This window comes from Chionomys nivalis, chromosome X (assembly GCF_950005125.1).
Source record: "Chionomys nivalis chromosome X, mChiNiv1.1, whole genome shotgun sequence".
In the NCBI taxonomy this organism is placed as follows: domain Eukaryota; kingdom Metazoa; phylum Chordata; class Mammalia; order Rodentia; family Cricetidae; genus Chionomys; species Chionomys nivalis.
Window position 1 is genome coordinate 27240993 of NC_080112.1, and position 22284 is coordinate 27263276.

The 22284-nt window shown below is 38.8% G+C and overlaps 1 protein-coding gene across 2 annotated transcripts in view; it reads left to right on the top strand.

The window, feature by feature from the left end:
• Sytl5 (synaptotagmin like 5) overlaps nucleotides 1-10622 on the top strand; it is a 317882-nt gene extending 307260 nt beyond the window's left edge. For both annotated transcript variants that reach the window (XM_057760021.1, XM_057760023.1), the window contains 4 exons: nucleotides 2049-2157; nucleotides 3516-3651; nucleotides 7159-7367; nucleotides 10198-10622. In XM_057760021.1, the coding sequence (XP_057616004.1) occupies nucleotides 2049-2157; nucleotides 3516-3651; nucleotides 7159-7367; nucleotides 10198-10340 (597 nt within the window). In that variant the 3' untranslated portion in view covers nucleotides 10341-10622. The remainder of the gene's footprint in view (nucleotides 1-2048; nucleotides 2158-3515; nucleotides 3652-7158; nucleotides 7368-10197) is intronic.
• Nucleotides 10623-22284: the final 11662 nt, after the last annotated feature.

The following is a 22284-nucleotide window of genomic DNA, read 5'->3' on the forward strand; positions in this document are numbered from 1 at the left end:
GTCTATTTAAAATATATCTGTTTGACCTTGAAAACATACCCATTATGACTACAAGTTTGATTATAACAGGTAACTAACTACTAATCTACGTTTCTTTATTATCCTAAATAGTTGGTAATAATAATTTTCAAGAACTAGAAATTTGCATTGCATTGTTAATTGATCTGTATAGGTATAATACCTTGAACAAGAGTAGAAATGTATGTACAGTATGCTCTAACAAAATTAATCTCAAATTTGTATCAATATACAAAATTTGCATATAATATATAAAAGTCCAATTTAAAGTAAGATATTTAAAACTAGTAGTTGCTTTTTAAAACATAGACTCAGTAATCAATCTTTTTATCTTATATCATATAGATATGATATTCCATTTATTTATTTTTTAGTTTTCCAAGACAGGGTTTCTCTGTGGCTTTGGAGCTTGTCCTGGAACTAGCTCTTGTAGACCAGGCTGGTCTTGAACTCACAGAGACCCGCCTGCCTCTGCCACCCAAGTGCTGGGATTAAAGGAGTGTGCCACCACTGCCCGGCTATGATATTCCTTTTAGAGTAGATTCAATAACCTACCCTTTTATCCTATCATATCTATAACCCCTATTCTCTTTTTAAAACAAGAACCCTGAATATAAACTCCATTGTTTAGCTTTTTTTCTGACCATTACCAATAACAACTTGTAACCAATCTCTCTAAACAATGACAAATATTCATATCCCAATGAAAGACCAAAAACCACACACCCCACCTCTTGGGAATGTGGGAGTCATGTTCTTAAATTTACTTCCTGCTGTCTAGAGGTGACAACTTCTTTTGGGATATCCTGAAAAGAAAAATTTGACTTAATTGTCAAGTCCTGGGAGAGGCAGCTGAATGATATATTGTCTAGTTCCTGTGTAACAGGAAAGTTTCGGGCTTGTCTCAAGTCCTGGCTAATGTTGGTATTAAAAGTGTGTGATCCCAAGAGCTGGGATTATCTTGGCATGAGCTCTGTTTCTCTTTTAGACAGATTCAATCTTGTGTAGCCCATAGTGGCCTTGAGCTATCAGCCATCCCTCTACCTATTTTCTGAGTCCTGAAATTAAAGGTGTGTGCCACCACTCCCTGGCCTCCAGTGGCTTAGCTCTGCACTCTGATCTTCAGACAAGCTTTATTTGTCAAAATATCACTATCCCTCTCTGTGTGTCTCTCTGTCTCTCTCTCTCTCTAAAGAATTCTTCATCTATTAATTTTACAACCTCTCTGCAGCCTCCCCCATCCTCCCCTGCCAGTCCTTCTTCCCCATTCCCCTACTCCCCCTCCCCAATCCTCTCCCTCTTCCATCTCCTTCCATCTCCATCCAGAAAAGAGCATGTTTCCTGAAAATATCAATAAAACATGGCATATCAAGTTGCAATAAGACTAAACAGCTCCCCATTATTAAGAATGGGCAAAATAGCCTATTATAAGAAACAGGGTCCCAAAAGTCAGTAAAAGAGTTGGAGACATCTCTTGTTCCCATTGTTAGAAGTCCCCTAAGAGGGCCAAGCTATATAACTGTACCATATATGCAGAGTGTCTATGTTAGTCTCATGGAGGCTACCTGGTTGTTGGTTTAGATTCTGTGAATCCCTATGAGCCCAGGTAAGTTGATTCTGTGGGTTTTCTTGTAGTGTCCTTGACCCATCAGACTCCTGCATTCCTTTCTCCTCTTCCTCCTCTGCAGGATTCCCAAACTCTGCCTAATGTTTGTCTGTAGGTTTCTGCATCTGCCTCCATCATCTGCTGGGTGGCACCTCTCTGATGACAATTGGGTCCAGCACCGATCTGGTCACAGGAGATGCCCAGTTCAGGCTTTTTGTTCACTATTGCTAGGAGTCTTAGCTGGGTCCTCCCCATAGGGTAGTCAGGTCTCCTGATGAAATAATATCTAAGGAAACATGTACTCCCTCTATTCCAAATGTGAGAGAAAACATGAAGTATTTGTCTTTCGAAATATTCTGTATTTCATTTAAGAAGATGATGTCCAGTATTCTAACATCCTTTTCACTTATTTCCCCTTGACTAGGTGGAGTTGCCTCCTGATATTGGCCTTCAATACAAAGGAGAGCTAACAGTTGTCTTACGATACATTCCTCCAGAGGAGAGCCCTATATTCCAAGTAGAACAACCTCAAGGTAGGGTTAAAATCAATACCTCTTATCTGTCACATTCTGTTTCTACAATTGTGTAAGTAGATATTAAGGTTTGGATGGACTGTGTTACATATAATATATGTAATAAAAAAATAGGGTTGGGATCTTTTGAGAGTTAAGAAGTACATGCTATAACATATTTGGAGAAGAAAAGTACAGGACAAAAATCCGTACTTATAAGCCAGCCCTGATAGGGACATTATTTCCTGTCAGTCCAAGAGATACACAATCTTTCCCCTGGGGAGAGATGCGTTGTGTGAGGGGATTTCTAGGAAGCTGTTCTATGGACTCATTCACAGCTACTCAGGGAGTCTAAAAAAAGAAATATCTGGCATAAAATATAGAAAACAAAGGGGAATCCAGAGAAAATCTATTTGAAATTTTCCTTTTCTTCCTCCTTTCATCAATGTCTTAGGCAGCTTCCTTTTTCTTTCCATTCATGGTTACCGTTTTTAGGGCTTCCCTGTGAAAGTAATTCAGCTCTTGGTCTGAGTTTTCTCACTTTACTTGTCTGTAGTTCTTTGTGACGGGTTGAGACCTCATGTTGTTTTCCCATCTAATTGGGCAATGCAATATGGTCAGTCCTGAAAATATACATACAAATAACATTATTCAGATTGAGCAGGTTATAGTTAGGAATAAATATGTATGTACATATATGCACATAATAACAGCCAATGGAAAAAAGAGACCATTAATTTGAAAGAGAGCAATGGAAGAATACATTTTGGAGTTTAGAGGGAAGAAAGGAAAGGGGAAATGATATAATTATAGTATAATCTCTGAAAAAAGGAAAAAAAATTAAAGAGGGTTGTGAGGATTAAATAGGTTCATATATGTAAAGGTGGCAGTCATGTAGTGGTTATTCCTCATGTTGAGTCTATTACATCAGAATAAATATTAAAAGTGACAAGGTTTTCTCCCAACCACAAAATGTAACTGAATCTAGGTTGCACCCTTTAAACCTGACCCTTCCTGAAGCTGACAATTTATAAAAAGGGGATTATTGAATAGACCCTTTGGAAGTCAGGTTAATATATCCAAGTCATAGAAATGTCTCTCCTGCAGCACTGGGACTTGGGTCTGGCCTTTGCAATAGAATAAGATGATGGTGCTGGCAGGACGTTTTCCATTATTGTATTCCTTTAGAATCGTTGCATTTTTCCTTTACAGAAGCTTTGTGTGTGTGTGTGTGTGTATATGTATACACACACATACATATGACAAAAAAAGTTTGATTGTCAGAAAATGAAGTAGCTCTTTGTAGATGTTCTTGGTAAATTATGAAGTAGAATCTCTGATCTCCTCCACTTCTACCTCCTCTCTGCTGGTTTGTGCAGGAAAGAAGACCTTTAAAAAGGGAAAGAAGAAAGAGTCACCTGTCATCTCTGGGGGAATACTTGAAGTGTTCATCAAAGAAGCAAAGAATCTGACAGCAGTCAAATCAGGAGGCACTTCTGACAGCTTCGTGAAGGGGTAATTTTGCTCTATCTCATTGCCGATGACACTTCCTGGTGATGAAAGGAGCTATGATCCAGTAGACAATGGTAGTTGTGAGAGGCCCACGTTCTGCTTATTGCATGCACTTTGGAAAAGCTACCATTACGTGTTTGCTCTTCCATCTAAAGCAATGTGAGTGTGGGACAGAGTTGCTGTCCTGGCTCTCACTGTGTCTCCAGCAGATTTCTGGAGGGCCACTGTGAGGATCGCTCTCATCCTGACTGCCCAAGGAGATTCCTTTCTAAAAAGAGAAGAAAATAAGATTTTCTATGTATAATTTACTTTTATTTTTGTTTTGTTATCATTTGATGCACCGACCAAAGTACTGAATACTTGCTGGTTTGTTCTGTTGGGGAAAGTTGTAAAATGCAGAAAAATTTCAGCATCTTCCCTTTTCAGGAAGAGTGTTTGAGGCAGGCTCCAGAAATACCTGATATACATTTGTTGCCATATGGAGCAAATGATATTTTCTTGAGGGAATACCACCCTTTAAATGGATATTTATGTTCATTCTAGGCCAATCCAAATAGCAAATATCTCTCGTTTCTGACTATTGTAGACTTTTCTCTTGTAATTAGAAGAAGCTAGGCTAAAGTAATATTTTTCCATTCATTCAAGCAAACACTCAGATGTATATGTACCAAGAATTAGATGTTGATCTTTGAAAAATAGATATGATAGCTGACCTCACAGAGAACCATGAAGTAAAGCCAGTTCCCATGATGCCAAGTCATGGGATGAGTCTTTCAAGCAGAGATGTTGCCTCTTTGAAAAGTGATCCAGGCCTGATAGCAGTGCCTGAAATACTGGTACTGTGGACCCTGAGTCAGGAAGATCACAAGTTTGTGTCCATCCTGGGCTACATGTAGCAGTGCCAGACCAGCAGGGGACAGAGGATAAGATCCTGCTTTTTTGTACAATCTTTTAAAAAAAAATTGTTTAACATTTTATTTATTTTATATACCGACCACAGTCCCCACTTTCTCTTCTCTTCCTGTTCACCACCTCCTGCCTACCATCTTACCATCTACCTCCCTACCCTATCCACTCCTCCTCCATCTCCATTCAGAAAGGGGTAGGCCTCCCATGGGTGTATTTTCCCACAAGGAAATAAGTCATACCTTTATTCTCATATTTTAAGTTCAGTAAACCATATATTGAAGAGAGTAAGATGACTAGGGGTTCCCCATTGTTGAATTGTGTTCTTTAGCATAAAAGATACACTTTCTTTGAGTCATACTGCTACAGTCCAACTTAGGAAGCCCCGCATCCAGTTTAACACTCTGCTCCTTACTGTCTTGTATGGTAAAAATATTGTCCCTGGCCTGTGACTCTAATATGCCCTTCCAGGCATGAGTTAATATTGTCTGGAACAGCTTTTACATTCTCTTGTTGAGAATTTATGAAGCACAAATGATAAAGAACAGAAATTCATTCTATTTTTAAGCACTAACTTTTCAGTGAATACTTAAATATTAAGCCAATTTAAAAATTATCCAAGGAGTTGGAGAAATGGTTCAGTAATAAAGAGCACTGGCTGCTCTTGTAGAGGATCCAAGTTCAATTCCCAACACCCACATGGCAGCTCGCAGCCATCTCTAACTCCAGACTTGGGAGATCTGATGCTATCTTCTGGTCTCCATAGGCATTGCTTGCACATGGTACGTAAACATACATGTAAGGAAAACACTCATATACATAAAAATAAATACCCTTAAAGATAAACTGATATGTATTTTCAAAGAGCCAGAGAGCAAGCAAGAACAGATACACAGGTAATGTTATAAAATATGTAAATTACATAATTTCATATTCTCTACTTATGAACTGAAATATTTGTGACTTAAGAAAGACTTTAGGGCCCATGAGATGGTTCGGCAAATAAAGGGAATTGGGCCTGCCACCAAACCTAATAAACCAGTTTTGATAATTGGAATGTTCTTGGTAAAAAACATAACTGACTCTCACAGGTTAACCTTTGTCTTCCATATCTATGCCATGGCATGCTCCCATACATATTTACGCACATTCAAAATAAATATTAAAAAATTAAAAGCCACTTTCTCTTACATTGAAACAGTGTTTAAAGGTAACTTATCTAGGGTAGATATGGAAATACCATGCTTATTAGGGACAAAGGGGTTTTTCTATATCATTATGGTATCTTCTCCATGGACTAGGATACCTAGCTATACAGAGTTCAGCCATCTTATGCAAATCCAAGCTTATAGGAAGCTTCCTGTAACTTTTTCATAGAGGTACTTGTATTCTATTGACCAGAACCTAGGTCTGTAGCTATGTGAGTTGCAAGACAGCTTTATGGTCTTTATTCTGGGAAAACATGTGCTGAAATTTAGAACCAGGGTTTTTTTTTAATGATGGATACAAAAATTGAAATAAGATAAAATGTAAGATGGTAACAATAAAAACTAGGAGTTTTAAAAGAGAATACGTGTAGAATGGAGATTGAGAAATAACAGTGTTTGCTGATTAATTTATTAATTTTTCCCTCTTTGGTGGTAGTGCCAGGATCAAACTCAGGTCCTTGCTCAGCAAGCACTTTGTCATTGTCCTACTTACTCGTGCTGACCAATATAGTAAATGAAATACAACATGACTCAATTATCTTCTTTATCCATGGGCCATTTACTTGTATTTTTCATAATTATTTCATGTACTGATTCATCTACACTCATTTTCTTCGCCAAACTATGTGTTTTGAAGGCACAAAGGTTTTTGAGACTTAGAGTTTGAACACAGTAGAGAAGGCTTAGGGCACAGGTAGTCTATCAGAGAAGGGCTTCCAGGAAACATCAGTGAAAGAGTATAGACCACGAAACAAAAGACAGAGGGAAACAGTTTTAAAAGGTATGTTAATAGAAAGGTTATCGCTGTAGGGTTCAGTTCCACTGGGAAAGAAAGCAGCAAGAACTCCATGTAATGTTCCCCAGGAGTATCCCTTGAAGAACTGCAGAACTCATCAGCCTTTTCTAAAACCCACTGCTTGGGAATCACCCTTCAAGCCTTCAGTCCTCAGTAACTCTAGGTACTCTGAACATAAGGGAGCAAACTCACACAGAAGTGGATAACCTGTAACACACAGGATTTGGGGTGAGAAGCTGAAAACATTCCAGGAACTATCCACCTTAGCTGCAAATCAGTTTACAGATACATACAAACAAACAAGAACATACAAAGTCAAACAATAGTGGCTACCACCAGGGGTCTTTTCTTTACCAGATGGAGAACCAAATATTTGGAAGGGTTTGAAAAGACAAAAATTGTATTCAAAAATGGAGGAAGGACATTTTACTATTGTAAATGTATTTACTAGACATCTCTCCAAATAAGATATCAGGGAGAGAACATCAAGAATGCATATTGTAGTCACATACAGTTACACAGAATTGTAAGAAATCCAAATGACAACTCAAAGGTTGCATTTTTACTTTCCCACCAATGTAACTGTGTTTCCTTCTGCAGCTACCTGCTTCCTGATGATAACAAAGCCACCAAGCACAAAACGGCGGTTGTCAAAAAGAGTGTTAACCCTCAATGGAATCATACATTCATATTCACTGGCCTGTATCCTCAGGATATAAAGAATGTTTGCCTAGAACTCACCATCTGGGACAAGGAAGCCTTTTCCAGCAACATCTTTCTAGGAGGTGTTCGTTTAAATTCTGGAAGTGGTAAGGAATTGAGAGAGCTGGAGCTGGCGTATGGCTGGGCATGGGCAACAATGACTACTCCAGGTGTGATGTGCTGTAGATTTTTATGTAGTGTGAGCTACAACTAGCTCCTGAAATAGCCCAGGTGCCTCATTCTTTTAGATGGAGATCTGATCACTGTGAAAATGTGTTTCTGTAGTAACTTTGTATTTTTAGGCTTAAAGTTGAGGAAATGTTATATTTAATCCTTTCATAGAAAAATCTTCAATACATTCATGTAAGGGAATTTCAAGTATGTTTTTGGGTCTTCGGATTTTGCTCAAATGAAAATCAAGACAGGAGAGGAAGGCCTCATAAGGTTGTCTTTACTTTATCCTCCTTTCAGTTCTGTCTAGTACTTCAACAATGATCAAGCAATGTGTTCTTAGTTTGCTTTCTATTGCTATGATAAAGACAACGATAAGAAGCAACTTGGGGAAAACGGGTTTATTTCACTTTAGTGCCTATAGTCCATCATGAAGGTGAATCGGGGTAGGAAGTCAATGTAGGAACATTGAGGCAGAACTGAAGCAGAAGCACAGAGGAATCCTGCTTACTTGATTGCTAAGCCTGATATTTTTAATATAAGCCAGGACCACCTGCCTAGGGGTGGCACTGCCTCCCAGTGAGCTGTTTCCTCCCACATCAATCAACAATCAAGAAACTGCCCCCACAGACTTGTCCACAGGCCAATCAGATGGATGCATTCTCGATGACCTGAGTGTGTCACGTTGATAGGATACTAAACAAAGAATGAAAGCAAATAACTCATGTCATAAAATATAACAAGGTGTGAACAAAATATAACAAGGTAGGGAGACATCCCGGTGGTCAAATGCTTTAACACTAGAAGTGCACATGAACTAACAACACTGGAAGACTCCAAGTCTCTTTACCCCATATCTTAGGCCAGCCATATGCCATGTCAAAATTTTGGTTGAGAAAGTCCCCATTTATATGACACTTTTTTATAAATTAAGGAGATCAGGGAATACGTATGTCAGTAAAATTGAAACCTCCAGGGTCAGAGAGTAGCTGTGTTTGAAATAGAGATCTTCATATCTCAGGGCATCCTGTGAACTCACATTGACTTGGTTTTGATGAGTTGGTTCTATCAAAATCAGGAGGATGTACTAAGGACATCATTGAATAAATGGGATCTCCTGAGACTGAGAAGCTTCTGTAAAGCAAAGGACACTGTCACTAAGACAGAAAGGCAACCCACTGACTGGGAGAAGATCTTCACCAACCCCGCAACTGACAAAGGTCTGATATCCAAAATATACAAAGAACTCAAGAAATTAGACCGTAAAAGGTTAATCAATCCAATTATAAAATGGGGCACTGAGCTGAACAGAGACTTTTCAACAGAAGAAGTTCAAATGGCCAAAAGTCACTTAAGATCATGCTCAACTTCCTTAGCAATCAGGGAAATGCAAATCAAGACAACATTAAGATACCATCTTACACCGGTCAGAATGGCTAAAATCAAAAACACCAATGATAGCCTCTGCTGGAGAGGTTGTGGAGAAAGGGGCACTCTCATCCATTGCTGGTGGGAATGCAAACTTGTGCAACCACTTTGGAAAGCAGTGTGGCGGTTTCTCAGGAAAGTCGGGTTCAACCTACCTCTTGACCCAGCAATACCACTATTGGGAATATACCCAAGAGATGCCCAAACATACAACAAAAGTATATGCTCAACTATGTTCATAGCAGCATTGTTTGTAATTGCCAGAACCTGGAAACAACCTAGATGTCCTTCAATGGAAGAATGGATGAAGAAAGTATGGAATATATACATATTAGAGTACTACTCAGCAGTAAAAAACAATGACTTCTTGAATTTTGCATACAAATGGACGGAAATTGAAAACACTATCCTGAGTGAGGTAAGCCAGACCCAAAAAGAGGAACATGGGATGTACTCACTCATATTTGGTTTCTAGCCATAAATAAAGGACATTGAGACTATAATTCGTGACTCTAGAGAAGCTAAATAAGAAGGTGAACCCAAAGAAAAACATATAAGCATCCCCCTGAATATTAAACTTCATCAGGCGATGAAAGAAGACAGAGACAGAGACCAACATTGGAGCACTGGACTGAAGTCTCACGATCCAAAGGAGGAGCAGAAGGAGAGTGAGCACGAGCAAGGAACTCAGGACGGCGAGGGGTGCACCCACACACTGAGGCAATGGGGATGATCTATCGGGAACTCACCAAGGCCAGCTGGCCGGGGACTGAAAAAGCATGGGACAAAACCGGTCTCGCTGAACATAATGGACAATGAGGACTACTGAGAACTGAAGAACAATGGCAATGGGTTCTTGATCCTATTGCATGTAATGGCTTTGTGGGAGCCCAGGTAGTTTGGATGCTCACCTTAATAGACCTGGATGGAGGTGGGTGGTCCTTGGACCTCCCACAGGGCAGAGAAACCTGCTTGCTCTTTGGGCTGAGGAGGAAGGAAGACTTGATTGGGGGAGGGGGAGGGAATGGGAGGTGGTGGCGGGGAAGAGGCAGAAATCTTTAATAATTAAATTAATTAATTAATAAAAAAATCAGCAAGGGAAAAAAATAAAACATTTTTAAAGAAAAAAAAATCAGGAGGATGTGAGTCATCAGAGGCTACTCTGGTTCCTCTGTTCAACCTAAGCAGAAGGAAGTAATACAGGCTTCAAAAGACTGACTCGTTTTAACACCTCTCACTAGATATGGGAACCAAGAAGAGACCCTGAGTGATTGTTACTTACCTTCTAGAAGCTCCAGTCCCTGTGTGAAATGTTGTGCCCCCTTTTCTCTTTTTCAGGTGTCAGTCATGGGAAGAATGTGTACTGGATGGACTCTCGAGGAGAGGAACAACGCCTTTGGCAAAGGATGATTGACAGCCCTGGGGTATCTGTAGAGGGCATTCTCATGCTGCGTTCCAGCATGGCAAAATGGAAGTTCTGAAGGGACCAGTTCTCCAAGAACTACATCTCTGGTTGCCTACTGTTTTCTCTAAGCAAAGACTGGGCCCTTGAATTCTGTTGCCCTGTTATTTCTCACCTCTTAGGACATGAGAGGAGATATGTCAGTGTTGTGAACATCTAGGATCTTGCTGATTGTCTGAAAAGCATATCCTTCTATATGTTCCCCCACTCAGGTTTCCCTGATTAGACAATAGGAAGTGGACCCCACCATCTTGCCAACAAGCAGACTGTGCAATGGCTCATGGGCTTTATACTGACAGCAATGACACAAGCTTACTGGAAAATATTGCTGGGCTCCTCAACCCTTTTCCAACCAAGTTACTTAAGTTTTCTTCAGTTTGAGAAAAGAAGGAAACACCAAGAAGGTAAATTGCTTGGAGACTAACAAAGAGATAGATCTTTGGCTACTCTGCAGATTGCCTGTAATGTAAAGAAGACATGCTAGGGGTGGTTTGGGAGAAGTCAGACTCCTTTTGAAAGTGAAGAGAGCTCCATGATTACACATTATTATACACACTCACACTAAAAAAAAAAAAAACAAAAAAACAGACACAAACTAGAATGTGTGTAGAGAAATTGGAATATAGGACCATCTTGCTGATAAACTAACAATTAGAGAACTCTGTTACAAAAATGATTTCATCAAATATTAAAAGCCATTAAGTATAAGAAAACAAGAAATAAGCAATTAATTCTTATCTTTACATTTTGTTTACTAGTGAGACTAGTTAAGTGAAAAGGGAGATACTCCACTGTTTCCTGTGCTGCTATAGGAAAGAGCTAGGAACTCCTTCTCTCTTTAATTTTCTCTTTACCCAAGTAATTACTCCTTTCTTAAACTATTACAATGACAAGTAACAAACCACCCCAAAAATCAATGACTTAAAATGAAAATCAATTTTTTGTGTGTCTATGAAGGTTGGCTAGGAGAGCTCTGCTTTTTCCTTATAAGCCCGAGGGTCTAAATCAGGTACTTATTTCTCAATCCTCATTAGACCAAAAGAATAGCCCCAGTATGGTGATAGCAGAGGTGTACTTGGATAAGTCCCACTGCTCAAGCACATAAGTGTGTTGTACCTCATTGGCCAAAAGAAAGCCATATTGCTAATACCAAAATCAATAGAAAAGGAAATATGCCTTGCCCAATGACAAGAGTGAAGGTTCAAGAAAGGATGGTGAAAGAGAGACAAGTAGTTGAATGTACTCTACGTCTTGTCATTTATGTGCCTAAGCTACCAAGTTTAGAAGCAAAGTCAGGTAAATTCAGAAGGGATGCCAAGTCTGGTTCTTTATTTTGTGGGTTACAACCATGCAGTCCAGAGAACTGAAATAATTTGTCTAAGGTTGTGTAGAGGCTGTGAATGAATCTAGACAGCTCCTAGGCAACTTTGACCTGACTCTGTGCTTATCAAGGTGGATAGAAGATGACATGTCAAAGAAAGTAGATCATAGTTTGATTATGTAAGCATACACATACATGGTCTATGCCAGGTGTGGTGGGTTACACTTGTAATTCCAGCACTTTGAAGGTAGAGGTGGGAGGATCAGGAGTCCAAGGTATGCCTTGGCTACATAGAGAATTTTAAGCTATCCTGGGCTATATAGAGAGACCCGATCTCAATGGCACCCCATGTACCAAAATATGTATGCTCCAGATGTTGTGAAGTCAGATTCAATCCCCCATAGCTCATTTCTTCATTTGAATACATGCAAACATGCAAACCCTTTAAAATATAGCAAATGAATGTTGGCAGTAGAACTAAAACCATGTTCAGATTCATTCCACAGAGTAGTTGCAAGTTTTTAGGTATGTTTTTGAAATTTGAAGACTAATTTAAGAATCTATTTGATATTCTTCATAGTAAGGAAACACAAACCATTTAAGCATTATTCAAAAAGTGACCATCTGTAGAAAACTTCACCTATCATAGCTCAATAAGTACAGAACTTCTTAAGAATTTACAGACCATTATTCTGTCCTTCTCAAAAGCAGGAAAAACCTATATGCTTGGTACTATTTCCTGGATCATGAATAATAAAAACTCAGAGGCAGATATTGGGTTGCAAGGTGAAGATCAGAAGGTAAAAATAAGCCACAAGAAGCCAGACAGTGGCGTCACACACTTTTAATGTCAGGATTTGGAAGACAGAGGCAAATGGATCTCTGTGAGTTCAAGGCCACCGTGGGCTACACAAGATCAATGCAGAACCAGATGGTGGTAACTCACACTTTTAATCCCAGCACTAGAGGGGAATATAAGATGGGAAGAGACAGGCTCAGGGCTCAGTCTGAAGTTGCCCAACCTTAGTAGAGGTAAGACTTTTCTAGAGGCTTGGTTGTTTTGCTTTTCTCATCTCAGGCAAGCTTTATTTATTAAATCATAAATAAAATATCAGTATAATTTCCCACATTGGAAAATAAATTGTCTTCAAATGTGATTGGACTCAAACACTATTCAGTGACATTTAGGAGATGTGAGAAGCTGATGATGGTAAAGCCTGTCTCTGGAGTAGATACAACAAAGTAGATTTTTCACTAAGAAAATGTGGCTAAATAATTTTTAAATTTACAACTTAAACTCAAGAAGATCATGAATCTTTGTGTTTAGGTCAAATTCAAAGCAATTCTCTGTACAATGGTTTCATGATATCCCGTGTCTAACTGGATATTTCTATAAAACAAACCCCACATATACAAAAAAGATCAGAAACCCACTCTTGTTGCTCCTGGAAACAAAAGCAAACACCTTCAGCTCACTCTCTTTTTCTAAAGGTACATACAAAACAACAGTTTAAAATATAAGTGGGATGTGTTGGTAGATAGCTGGAATCCTAGCATCTGGGAGACTAATTCAGGAGGACCACAAGTTCAACATCAGCCTAGACTACAATGAGAACCTATGTCAGAAGGAAAATGTTCTATGAATGGCAGAGAATTCAAGAGCTTAAAAACTGTGAAGAGCCTTGTCCACCACTTCCACATGTCGGTGTCAGGCTTTTCTATGCCTGTAGAGTACTGCTTCATAGCAGTTCACTGAATATGTTCAGCTGGTATTAGCAGAAGCCACAAGAAATATGGGTAAGCCATCTGTGTTCAATGGCTTCTCCCAGCGATCTTCTCTTTTTAAAAACAAACACTTTGAAATTCAAAATGAGATATATATCTTACTCAGTCATTCACTTTCATACATCTTCCCTACAGAAGTAGATACGTATATCAGAAATGAGCACCTACAGGTGCTTGTGTTTCTGAAAGAGATTAGAAAGGATGTCAAATCTACCAACAGAAGTCTGAAAGTCACACACTCTGAGTTTTTCTTTGTTTGTTTGTTTGTTTCTAGTTACTAGCTGCTTATTCTACTGTGCCTCTGATAATTCTCAGTGTGGTTGTTACCATTTGGACTCTTCGTTGCTCTCGTTCTCCTTACTTCTAAACTATTTTTATGGTAATATCTACTTACGATGTAAAAATTACATATCCAATGCAGACCTTCTCAGGCCTAGACCCTGAGAAGACCCAACAAGGCAGTTAGTTATTCCTGGCACAGCCAAGGAAACAGCTGAGAAATCATAGGGGAAATATGTAGGTCAAAATATCTGTTTCATAGGATGCCTTGCAGGCCCTATGCAACCAAATGACCCACTACGATTTTAAGACAAATTTACTTAACAGTTGCCACTGATCAGCAATCCAAGCTTATCATCTCCCAGAGAACATTACCAGACATATGAACTTGCTTCAAAAAATAATTTGTATTATTCCATTCTGGAACTTGCTTCCAAAACAACCTATGTTACTTCCTCTTTCTTCAATAAAAATATAATCTTTTCCTTCATTCTCTACCAGACACTACCCAGTACATGTGTGTGTGTGTGTATGTGTAGCACAATTCTATCTTTTCTTTCACTCTCAAATAAAACACCCTTTCTAGAAGATTTATTTCTATAATTTTATTTAATAATGACGACACACATTTAACCACCAGTGTGACATCTCTGCCAGGACAGCTTCTTTGAAAATGTATTTAAACTAAACACTCTCCTACCATTCTGGAGCCTATCGTCTTGCTCTAGCCTGTCCCATCTCAATACTTAAGGGTACCTATCCTCTAACCCATGACAGTAACCAGGCAACATGGGTTGAGCTTTATTTCTTGCTTCTTCTTTGCCCTGAAGCAAAATAAGTCAAGGAATCATATTGAGCCTACTTCTTGAGTTTCCTCATCTCTGTGATATTACCCAAAGCCGAACTAACATCACTGCTTTCCATGACTACTTCAGTAGTCTCCTAGCTTTAATCATTTTGAATTGTTTATTATTATTTATTGTGTGTATCTGTGATGTGTGTGTTGAATGCACATGTGGAGGTCAGAGAACAGCTCTGTGGACTCTTCTCTTTCCATCTTCACAGTTGACCTGAAAATAAAATACAAATTATTGTATGTGGTCCAGAATATGAAGACCACTGCCTTTTCTCTAGCATATCCCAAGCTGTGCCTCCCCTCCCTATCCCCATCCTCCCTTTCTCTTAAGCCACCTTGTGGCCTTTTTGTTGTTGTTGTTCTCATTAATCTAATCCCCATAAATCTTCCAGGTCTTAACTGCTACTTCCTCAGGAAAACCTTCTTGATTGTGTGCTAAGCTAGGCCACAGAAACCTGCCTTCATTTCCCCTCCATGGCACCCATCACAAATACATTAAATTATTCATGTAATGAAACTTTTCATGCCCATATGTACTGTCTCTTTCACTTAAGATTCATAAGGGCAGGTGCAATAGATTTTCATAGCAGTATCCCCAGTGCTTGGCTGAGAATAGGTGATCAAAGAAAAACAAAATAGCTCCACAGAGCATTACATAAGTAAGCATTTTTAAAAGCTACTCTTTCAAAGTGCAAGGGGAAGGAGGAGATAGAGCAAGGGTAGATAGGGACTTGCATGTCTTAACCAGGGATTTGGGTCATTGGCTGAATGAAATGGGAACTACTGAGAGTTCTGAGCCAAAGAATGGTAAACTAGAATGTGTTTCAACAGCATCTCCCTAGCTGCTGTATCCAGGACATGGTGAAGAGAGATCAGCTTGCAACACTCAGTCTATTTCCAACTACAAGTAACAAAAAATACCCTAAAGATTATATAAGAGTGTAACTGGATTATCATTCGTAAGCCTATAGGGAGGGCTTTTATTCTAGTTTGCACAGCTGTGATTTGCAGGCTGTTTTACCCTGGATTAAGATTTCTGATTCTTCATCACTGTTATAGGTATAACGCTGATGATTATTAGGATATCCGCATGAAAACTAAAGAAGGGAGAGAATGTTGGCATTTTTCTACTTAGTATGTAGCCTGTAAGTACCAAAATGCTCATTTTTTCTTTTTTTATTTATTAAAAATTTCCACCTCCTCCTATTTCCCTCCACCTTCCCCCTCCCCCTCCCTCTCCAGTCCAAAGAGCAGTCAGGGTTCCCTGCCCTGTGGGGAGTCCAAGGTCCTCCCCCTCCATCCAGGTCTAGCAAGGTGAAAATGCTTGTATTTTTATCCAATGTTTTAACACAAGAAGAAACTTGTCTATGTTTTCCTTTTTCTCTAAATGAGGCTGAAATGAATGCACACAATTACAGCAAAGTGTAAGTCAGTAGACTCCACTGGGAGGTCAGAGAACCAGATGTGTGTCATCTCTGTTGTTAATACACTTATGCCAATAACGGGAATCTTATTATATTTGCCACTGAATTTTTTACTTACCAAGATTTTATTTGGGCATCGAAGAGTTCACACTTGTTTGTGAAAATGCCTAGGAACTGATGAACCATAACACTTCAATTTCCTTCATTCTCTTTTAGAAACAATAAGAAAGAAAGTCATTCCATCACAAGCAGTCGTGTCTGTCACTCAGAGTTGGACTGTATAGTTGAGAGTATGAGTGAGAAGTGTGACTGTGTCTTCTCTTTGTAAATGGATATTTTAAAAGAGAGATTATTAATTCCCAGTTGACATAGAGAAAGGGACATCTAGACTTTTTTTTTCACTCTTTCTGGTGCTCCTCAGGTTGATGGAGTACTCACAGAGGTTTAGGAGATCCCTTCACTGCTTTTTTTGCACATAGGTTTCTGGAAATATCATTATTCAATTAAATTCTTTTCTGGAACCTCAGAACCCATATTAACAAGACTACTCATAAAACATACGAACTATCACAGCCATGTGAAGAGCAAGGTACCCTGGCAGCTTCCCAAGGTACCAAGAGGTACCAAGCATTACTGGAAGTATAATGAAGTAGAGAACTGCTCTGACGAAGAATATGGTATTAACAGAAAAAAAAAAACACCTATAGCAGCTGCTTTAGTATACAGATGAGACAGAGATCCTGTCCCTGAAGAGCAATTCATGAGTAGTAAATTGCTTTCTAAGGACAGTTTTAGGACGATGGGATTGTTTTGATGACTATGATTTACCAGTTTGGACCAGACATAAATTGCTAAGAATAAAGGAGAAAGAGGAGCTTGCCTTCCCTCAGGGATTCCTTTGTATCTCTTCCATCAGTAAAGTGCGCCTCAATATAAATGTCAGGCAAATATTTAAGGAGGATACCAAGGCCATAAAGTGATGGGGCACAATGGCAACCCTATCTACTCAGGATACTAAGGCAGGAGGATCACAAGTTTGGGGCCAGCTTGGGTAACTTAGGAAGGCATTGTCTCAAAAAAATATTTTTTTAAGACATGAGCTGGAGCTCAGTGTTAGAGCACTTGCCTCACATGTGTGAGACCCTGGGTTCAGTCTTCAGCATCAACATTAAATTCAATTGATCTAAGAAATACATCACTTCATCAGTTCTATGAATGCACTAGGTCTCCCATTCCTGGAGTATGCATTGTACTGATGAGCAAGCCAAGATTTTCTCTGGCACCTATGGATGAGTTTGCAGGTTTAGTGGATTGCAGAAGAAAGGCACATTTTCAATGTCTCATGAACATCTGTGAATCACTGGGCCAGAGTCAGACCTGCACTTGAGAAAAAAAAAAAAAGGCGGTTTTCTCAATTTTGTTACAGACTGAACCATCTATCCACATGTTCATTCACTTCCCAAGGTACCCTTACAAACTTTTTCCTGGTCAGAAGTTGACCTATTTTGCTTGTTTATATTTAATAGATTTTAGTTCTTAGAGAAAATTTGGGTTTACGGAACATCTGTGTGGAAGTTACAGAGCATTTTAATATATACTGTCCATTTCCATAGTTTCTCTAGTTGTCCCCTTGTATCAGTGTGGCACATTCTTTAGAACTGATGAGACAATATTTGGACATTATTTTAAACTTAAGGTACTGCTTTATAACAAGGCCCATGCTTTGTGTTTTAGAGTATTGCCTGCCCTGATAAATGCATAAACACAATAAAGATTCATTGTAGACTTTTTTCTTTTGCTTAGCAATATGCATTTAAGTTTCTTTCCTCTCTCTTTGTGATGTGATACTTCAATGTTTCCTGTTGTAAGTGCACTTAATATGATATCAATGCTCTTCACAAAATTTGAATTATAATATATATTTATATGTATTTAAGTTTCTTTTTAAGTATAAGGCAATCAAAGTATAGAATCAATGTTTTAATCTCAATAGATGATAAGTCGGCGCTCATTTGTCTATTTTGTTATTGTTGGCTACAGAGTTCCTATTGGCTTACCTTAACATGTATAGCACAAAATTAGTAATGATCCTATTTAAATGTTGAATATGTTTATTTGTAAGCTTCTTAATGGAGTTCTTATGCTAGACTAAAGCTGTATGCCATCTTGTACATTATACAAATGATAATGTATTGTTCATTAAATTCACTTTCCAACATCTCTGACATTGTGTCTTCCGAGTTATCTGAGTTCTGGAAGATGGATTGTATGTCCATGAAGACTGATTATGTGCCGTCTAGTCTTACTGTTCTTATACTTATTTGTCTTTGAAGTCATGAACATTTGCTGAGCTGACATGGAATAGATAAACATGAAGTTTCCATTTTGAAGGTAAAGTGGTGCTGGACAATTCTTATCCCTGCTTAGTATTACATCTGCCCCTCGCTTTGGTTTTTTCCTAACTTATCTCCTCCAGCTGGACCTTGGCATTCATGCTTATTTTGTCTTATTCTCAATAAATGAAAGCTTAACCTGTGATCTCATGTACAAAAATAATCAAGGTCTTAACAAAAATAATAGAGCTAATGCAGCCCTTAGTTTGGAAAGTAGAGAGATGATATTTTCCTATGGTGTGACTGTACCACATACTTAAACTCAAAGAACACCTTACATGCCTTTAGCCAAGGAATTCATTTCATGATGAAGAATATGCACCTCTGGGCTCATGCTATGAAATTTATTAGTCTTACCACATCATCCCAAAATAGTCGCTTTGATGTCTTTCTCAAAGCTCAGTATCTAAAACAACTGATAAACATTTACTGAGGATGAAGAAATAACTTCATGATACAGTGTGTACCTTAAACAAGAGACACATATATGTGTTTGTGTATATATGTATGCATGTATACCATATCTGTGTATTTATGTGTTTACCATATATGTGCCATATACATTATACATATATGTGTGGCGTTGTCTCTCAGAATGCCAAAAAGCATGGGTGAAGGCCCATGATGTAGAGCTGTGAATGACCCCTCTTATTTTTAAACCTAATTGACTACTAAAGAAATGTCCTAAAAAAAAAAAAAAAAAAAAAGAAATGTCCTTTACTTATTTCCATAAGCTTGACTTCAGTGAGCCTATGTGTTCTGAATACATGCCACTCAGTTGATCTGGGTAAAGAATGGGGGAGTGGCTATTGAAAGGAAATTAGGTTGTTCACACACAGGGATACAAGGAGAAATGGGTAACCAGGCCAGGGAATTGTCTAAGGATAACTCTTCCTAGCACTGTGATCTATAATCCTGACCAGTGGAAACTCCAAGCAAACAATCAAAACAGATCCACTAAGAAGCACACATTCCAGAAATGAAAGGTTGGATTCATCATCTGGGTAAAGCGATCATTGTAGCTGAAGTGCTGAGAAAGATTCAAAGAGAATCTAAATGACATATGAGCTTTTATCTCATGACTAGTCACAGAAGTGAGACTGAAGCACATAAATTTTACTTTAATTAGCTTTTCTCCCCAACTGGATTGTCTCCTGGCTATATTGTATGGAGAAAAACTGTGGTAGATAAAGTTTTAGAGTTCATATGGGAATATGACAAACTGATATTGCCCTTCTCTGAGAGTAGTTGTGGGACTAAACATTTTTTTAAAAGGAAAGATGATAAATTGAACTTCATGAACCATATGGTCTTTGTCACAATGACTCCTCTCTGCTGCTCTAGCATGAAAAGAGCTATAAACAATATGTGAAAGAACGTGTGTGATTGTGTCTCAACTAAAAGTTTCCTAGCAAAAACAGATGGCCAGCCTGTGGGCTGTAGTCTGCTGAGTCTTGGAGTATATGATGGTGAAATTATGTGATTCCTGTCCTGAGGAATGAGATTTTATTTGGACAAAAAAAAATAGATGCCACAAACTTTCAAAGTATTTTCTTCTAGCATTTTAAAATGTAAAGTTTGTTATTGTTATCTGCCATTGCCCTGCAGTGTATCAGTACATCAGAATGTTTTCCTTTTGAGCAGATAGCAGATCAATTGATGGAAACACTAAAAGAACAAAAAAGTAGAATAGGTGTGAAGGATTCAAAGGAATGAGCTGTGTTGAGTAGTTTGGTTTGTCCCACCACATCCACTCTCTAAAACTTCCCAAACTTTTGTGCCTTGCTCCTTTACCCTCCGGGCTTTGGTTGGTTTGGAACAGTTTCAGCCAATAGCAGGAGCTCAGAGAACAGGAGCAACAATGTTGGGCTTTTATTTCCATTGCTTTCTTCCTACTGGCCCAAAGGTTGTGCTTCTCTACTGCTGTTCTGTATGACTTCTGAATCTATACACACAGTTCTTTTTAGCTTCCCACAATCAACAATGCCCTCTTCTTGCCCTTCAGGCCTGCAATAGATGTTTCTTGGTGCTGCTGGCTTGTAATGCTTCCAAACCTCTTATTGAGTTCGTTTTCTTATGCCCACATCCTTGCAAAATAGTCTTTTTAATATGCCTTCTTTAATTCCCATTTCAGTCTGTTGTGTTTCCCACTAGGACCTTGACTGAGAAGGATGTTGTTAATTTAAAGGCACTGTTACTTCAGAGATTTTAAAATCTGAAAAGAAATCTGTACCTTAAGATCAATGAACTATACTGTTTGGTATTGCATGCTTGATAAATGTATGAATCAATGAGTTACTATCAGTCAGTGGGGCAGTGTGGTGTTATCAATTTATGTGTTGTACAGAATGAATTTGAAAAATCAGAATCAACACTGCTCCTTGCTAACTACTTAGATGCTGTCTTTGGGCCTTGTTTCTGGAAACCAACAAAAAGATCTCAGGACTCCTAGTTGTTAGACCAGAAGCAAAAACCTTAAAAGGTGGTTGAGTGATACCATTTCTTAAGAGATCATTCCAAAGCAAATGCTTCCAACGATACTTTCCCTTTCTGTGAAATGGTAGGAGGGACTGCATCGGGATCCAAGGAAGCCATCTCACAGACATGCTCTTCTTTACTGCCATCACTTCTCAGACATTATTTACTTCAGACTGCCTATCTAGAATTTAGAAACCCTCTAGCAAAGCTGCATGTGTCGTATTACAGAAAACTAGTAATGATGGTGGCTACTCAATCCAAAGCAGAAGCAGCTGTACCTTTGAAAAAGTCTATTGCATTTCCTTCTTAATTTACAACTTCCTGGTTGTTCATATGGAGATAAAGGAACAAGTATCTCACACCTAGCCCTCCTCAGTGTTTCTTAGAGTGCTAATCCTGGATAAGATGAAGTGTTTTCACCAGAAGTTAAATCAATGTGCTGACTCCTTCATTGAGAAAGTTTTGCTATCAAAACTTCCAGCTGAACAATGTAATATTTGTTGACATCTTTAATACCTGCACAGGGGCAAGCTCTATAGCTTCTTTTCTTAGATAATTTCATTGCATTTAGTTATTCTTTCAAGGGGGACACCCACATGCCAAAGTACATTTGTGGAGGTCAGAAAATAAGTTACAGGAATCAATTCTCTCTTTCCAACATGTGGGAATGAGTAATTGAACTCGGGTCATTAGGCTTGGTGAAAAAACTTTATCTACTGAGCCATTTTGCAGAGCCTCCTTGTCTTGATGACCCATAATAAGTGGTTCAGGGGTTAGCAACAAATAGGATGACCAAACTGTGAGAAGCTTTTGTCTAGAGTGTTTTGGAACTCAGTCCTTTCAGAAGTCTACATCACTGCCACTTAACATTTTCCCCTTTATGGTTTTAAAAAAGAAGAGAATGTTCTCTCTCTAAATCTAGCAGTTCGTGCTTTATGGGGCACAAGCCTGCAATCATTGCTACTCAGGAGTCTAGGGCACAAGTATCACAAGTTCAAGGCCAATCTTTACTACAGACTGAGTTCAAGGACAACCTAAGAGAATTTAGACAGACAATGTCATAAAATAAACAGGAATGTACAACCACCAGTAAAATTGATTCTGATTAAAGAATCTAGGGCTTGGGGATATAACTCATTTGATAGAGTTCTTGTTTAACATACCCAAAATCTGGATCCAATAGTCAGCACTGTATAAGCAAGAATGATGTGTATCCCTGTAAATTCCAACATTCAGGATGTAGAGTCAGATCCTGGCTATAATGAATTATTAAAAATTGCTGCAGGATCCCTGGTAGCAGCAGGCAGCAGAAACACTGTAGGTCCCCAAGTGGTGGCAGGCAGGGATCAGCTGGTCCCAAGAGCAGCCAGTCCTAGACAGGGACAGCACACAAGACCACGTGTTAGGTCACTGAAGGTGACTGGTCC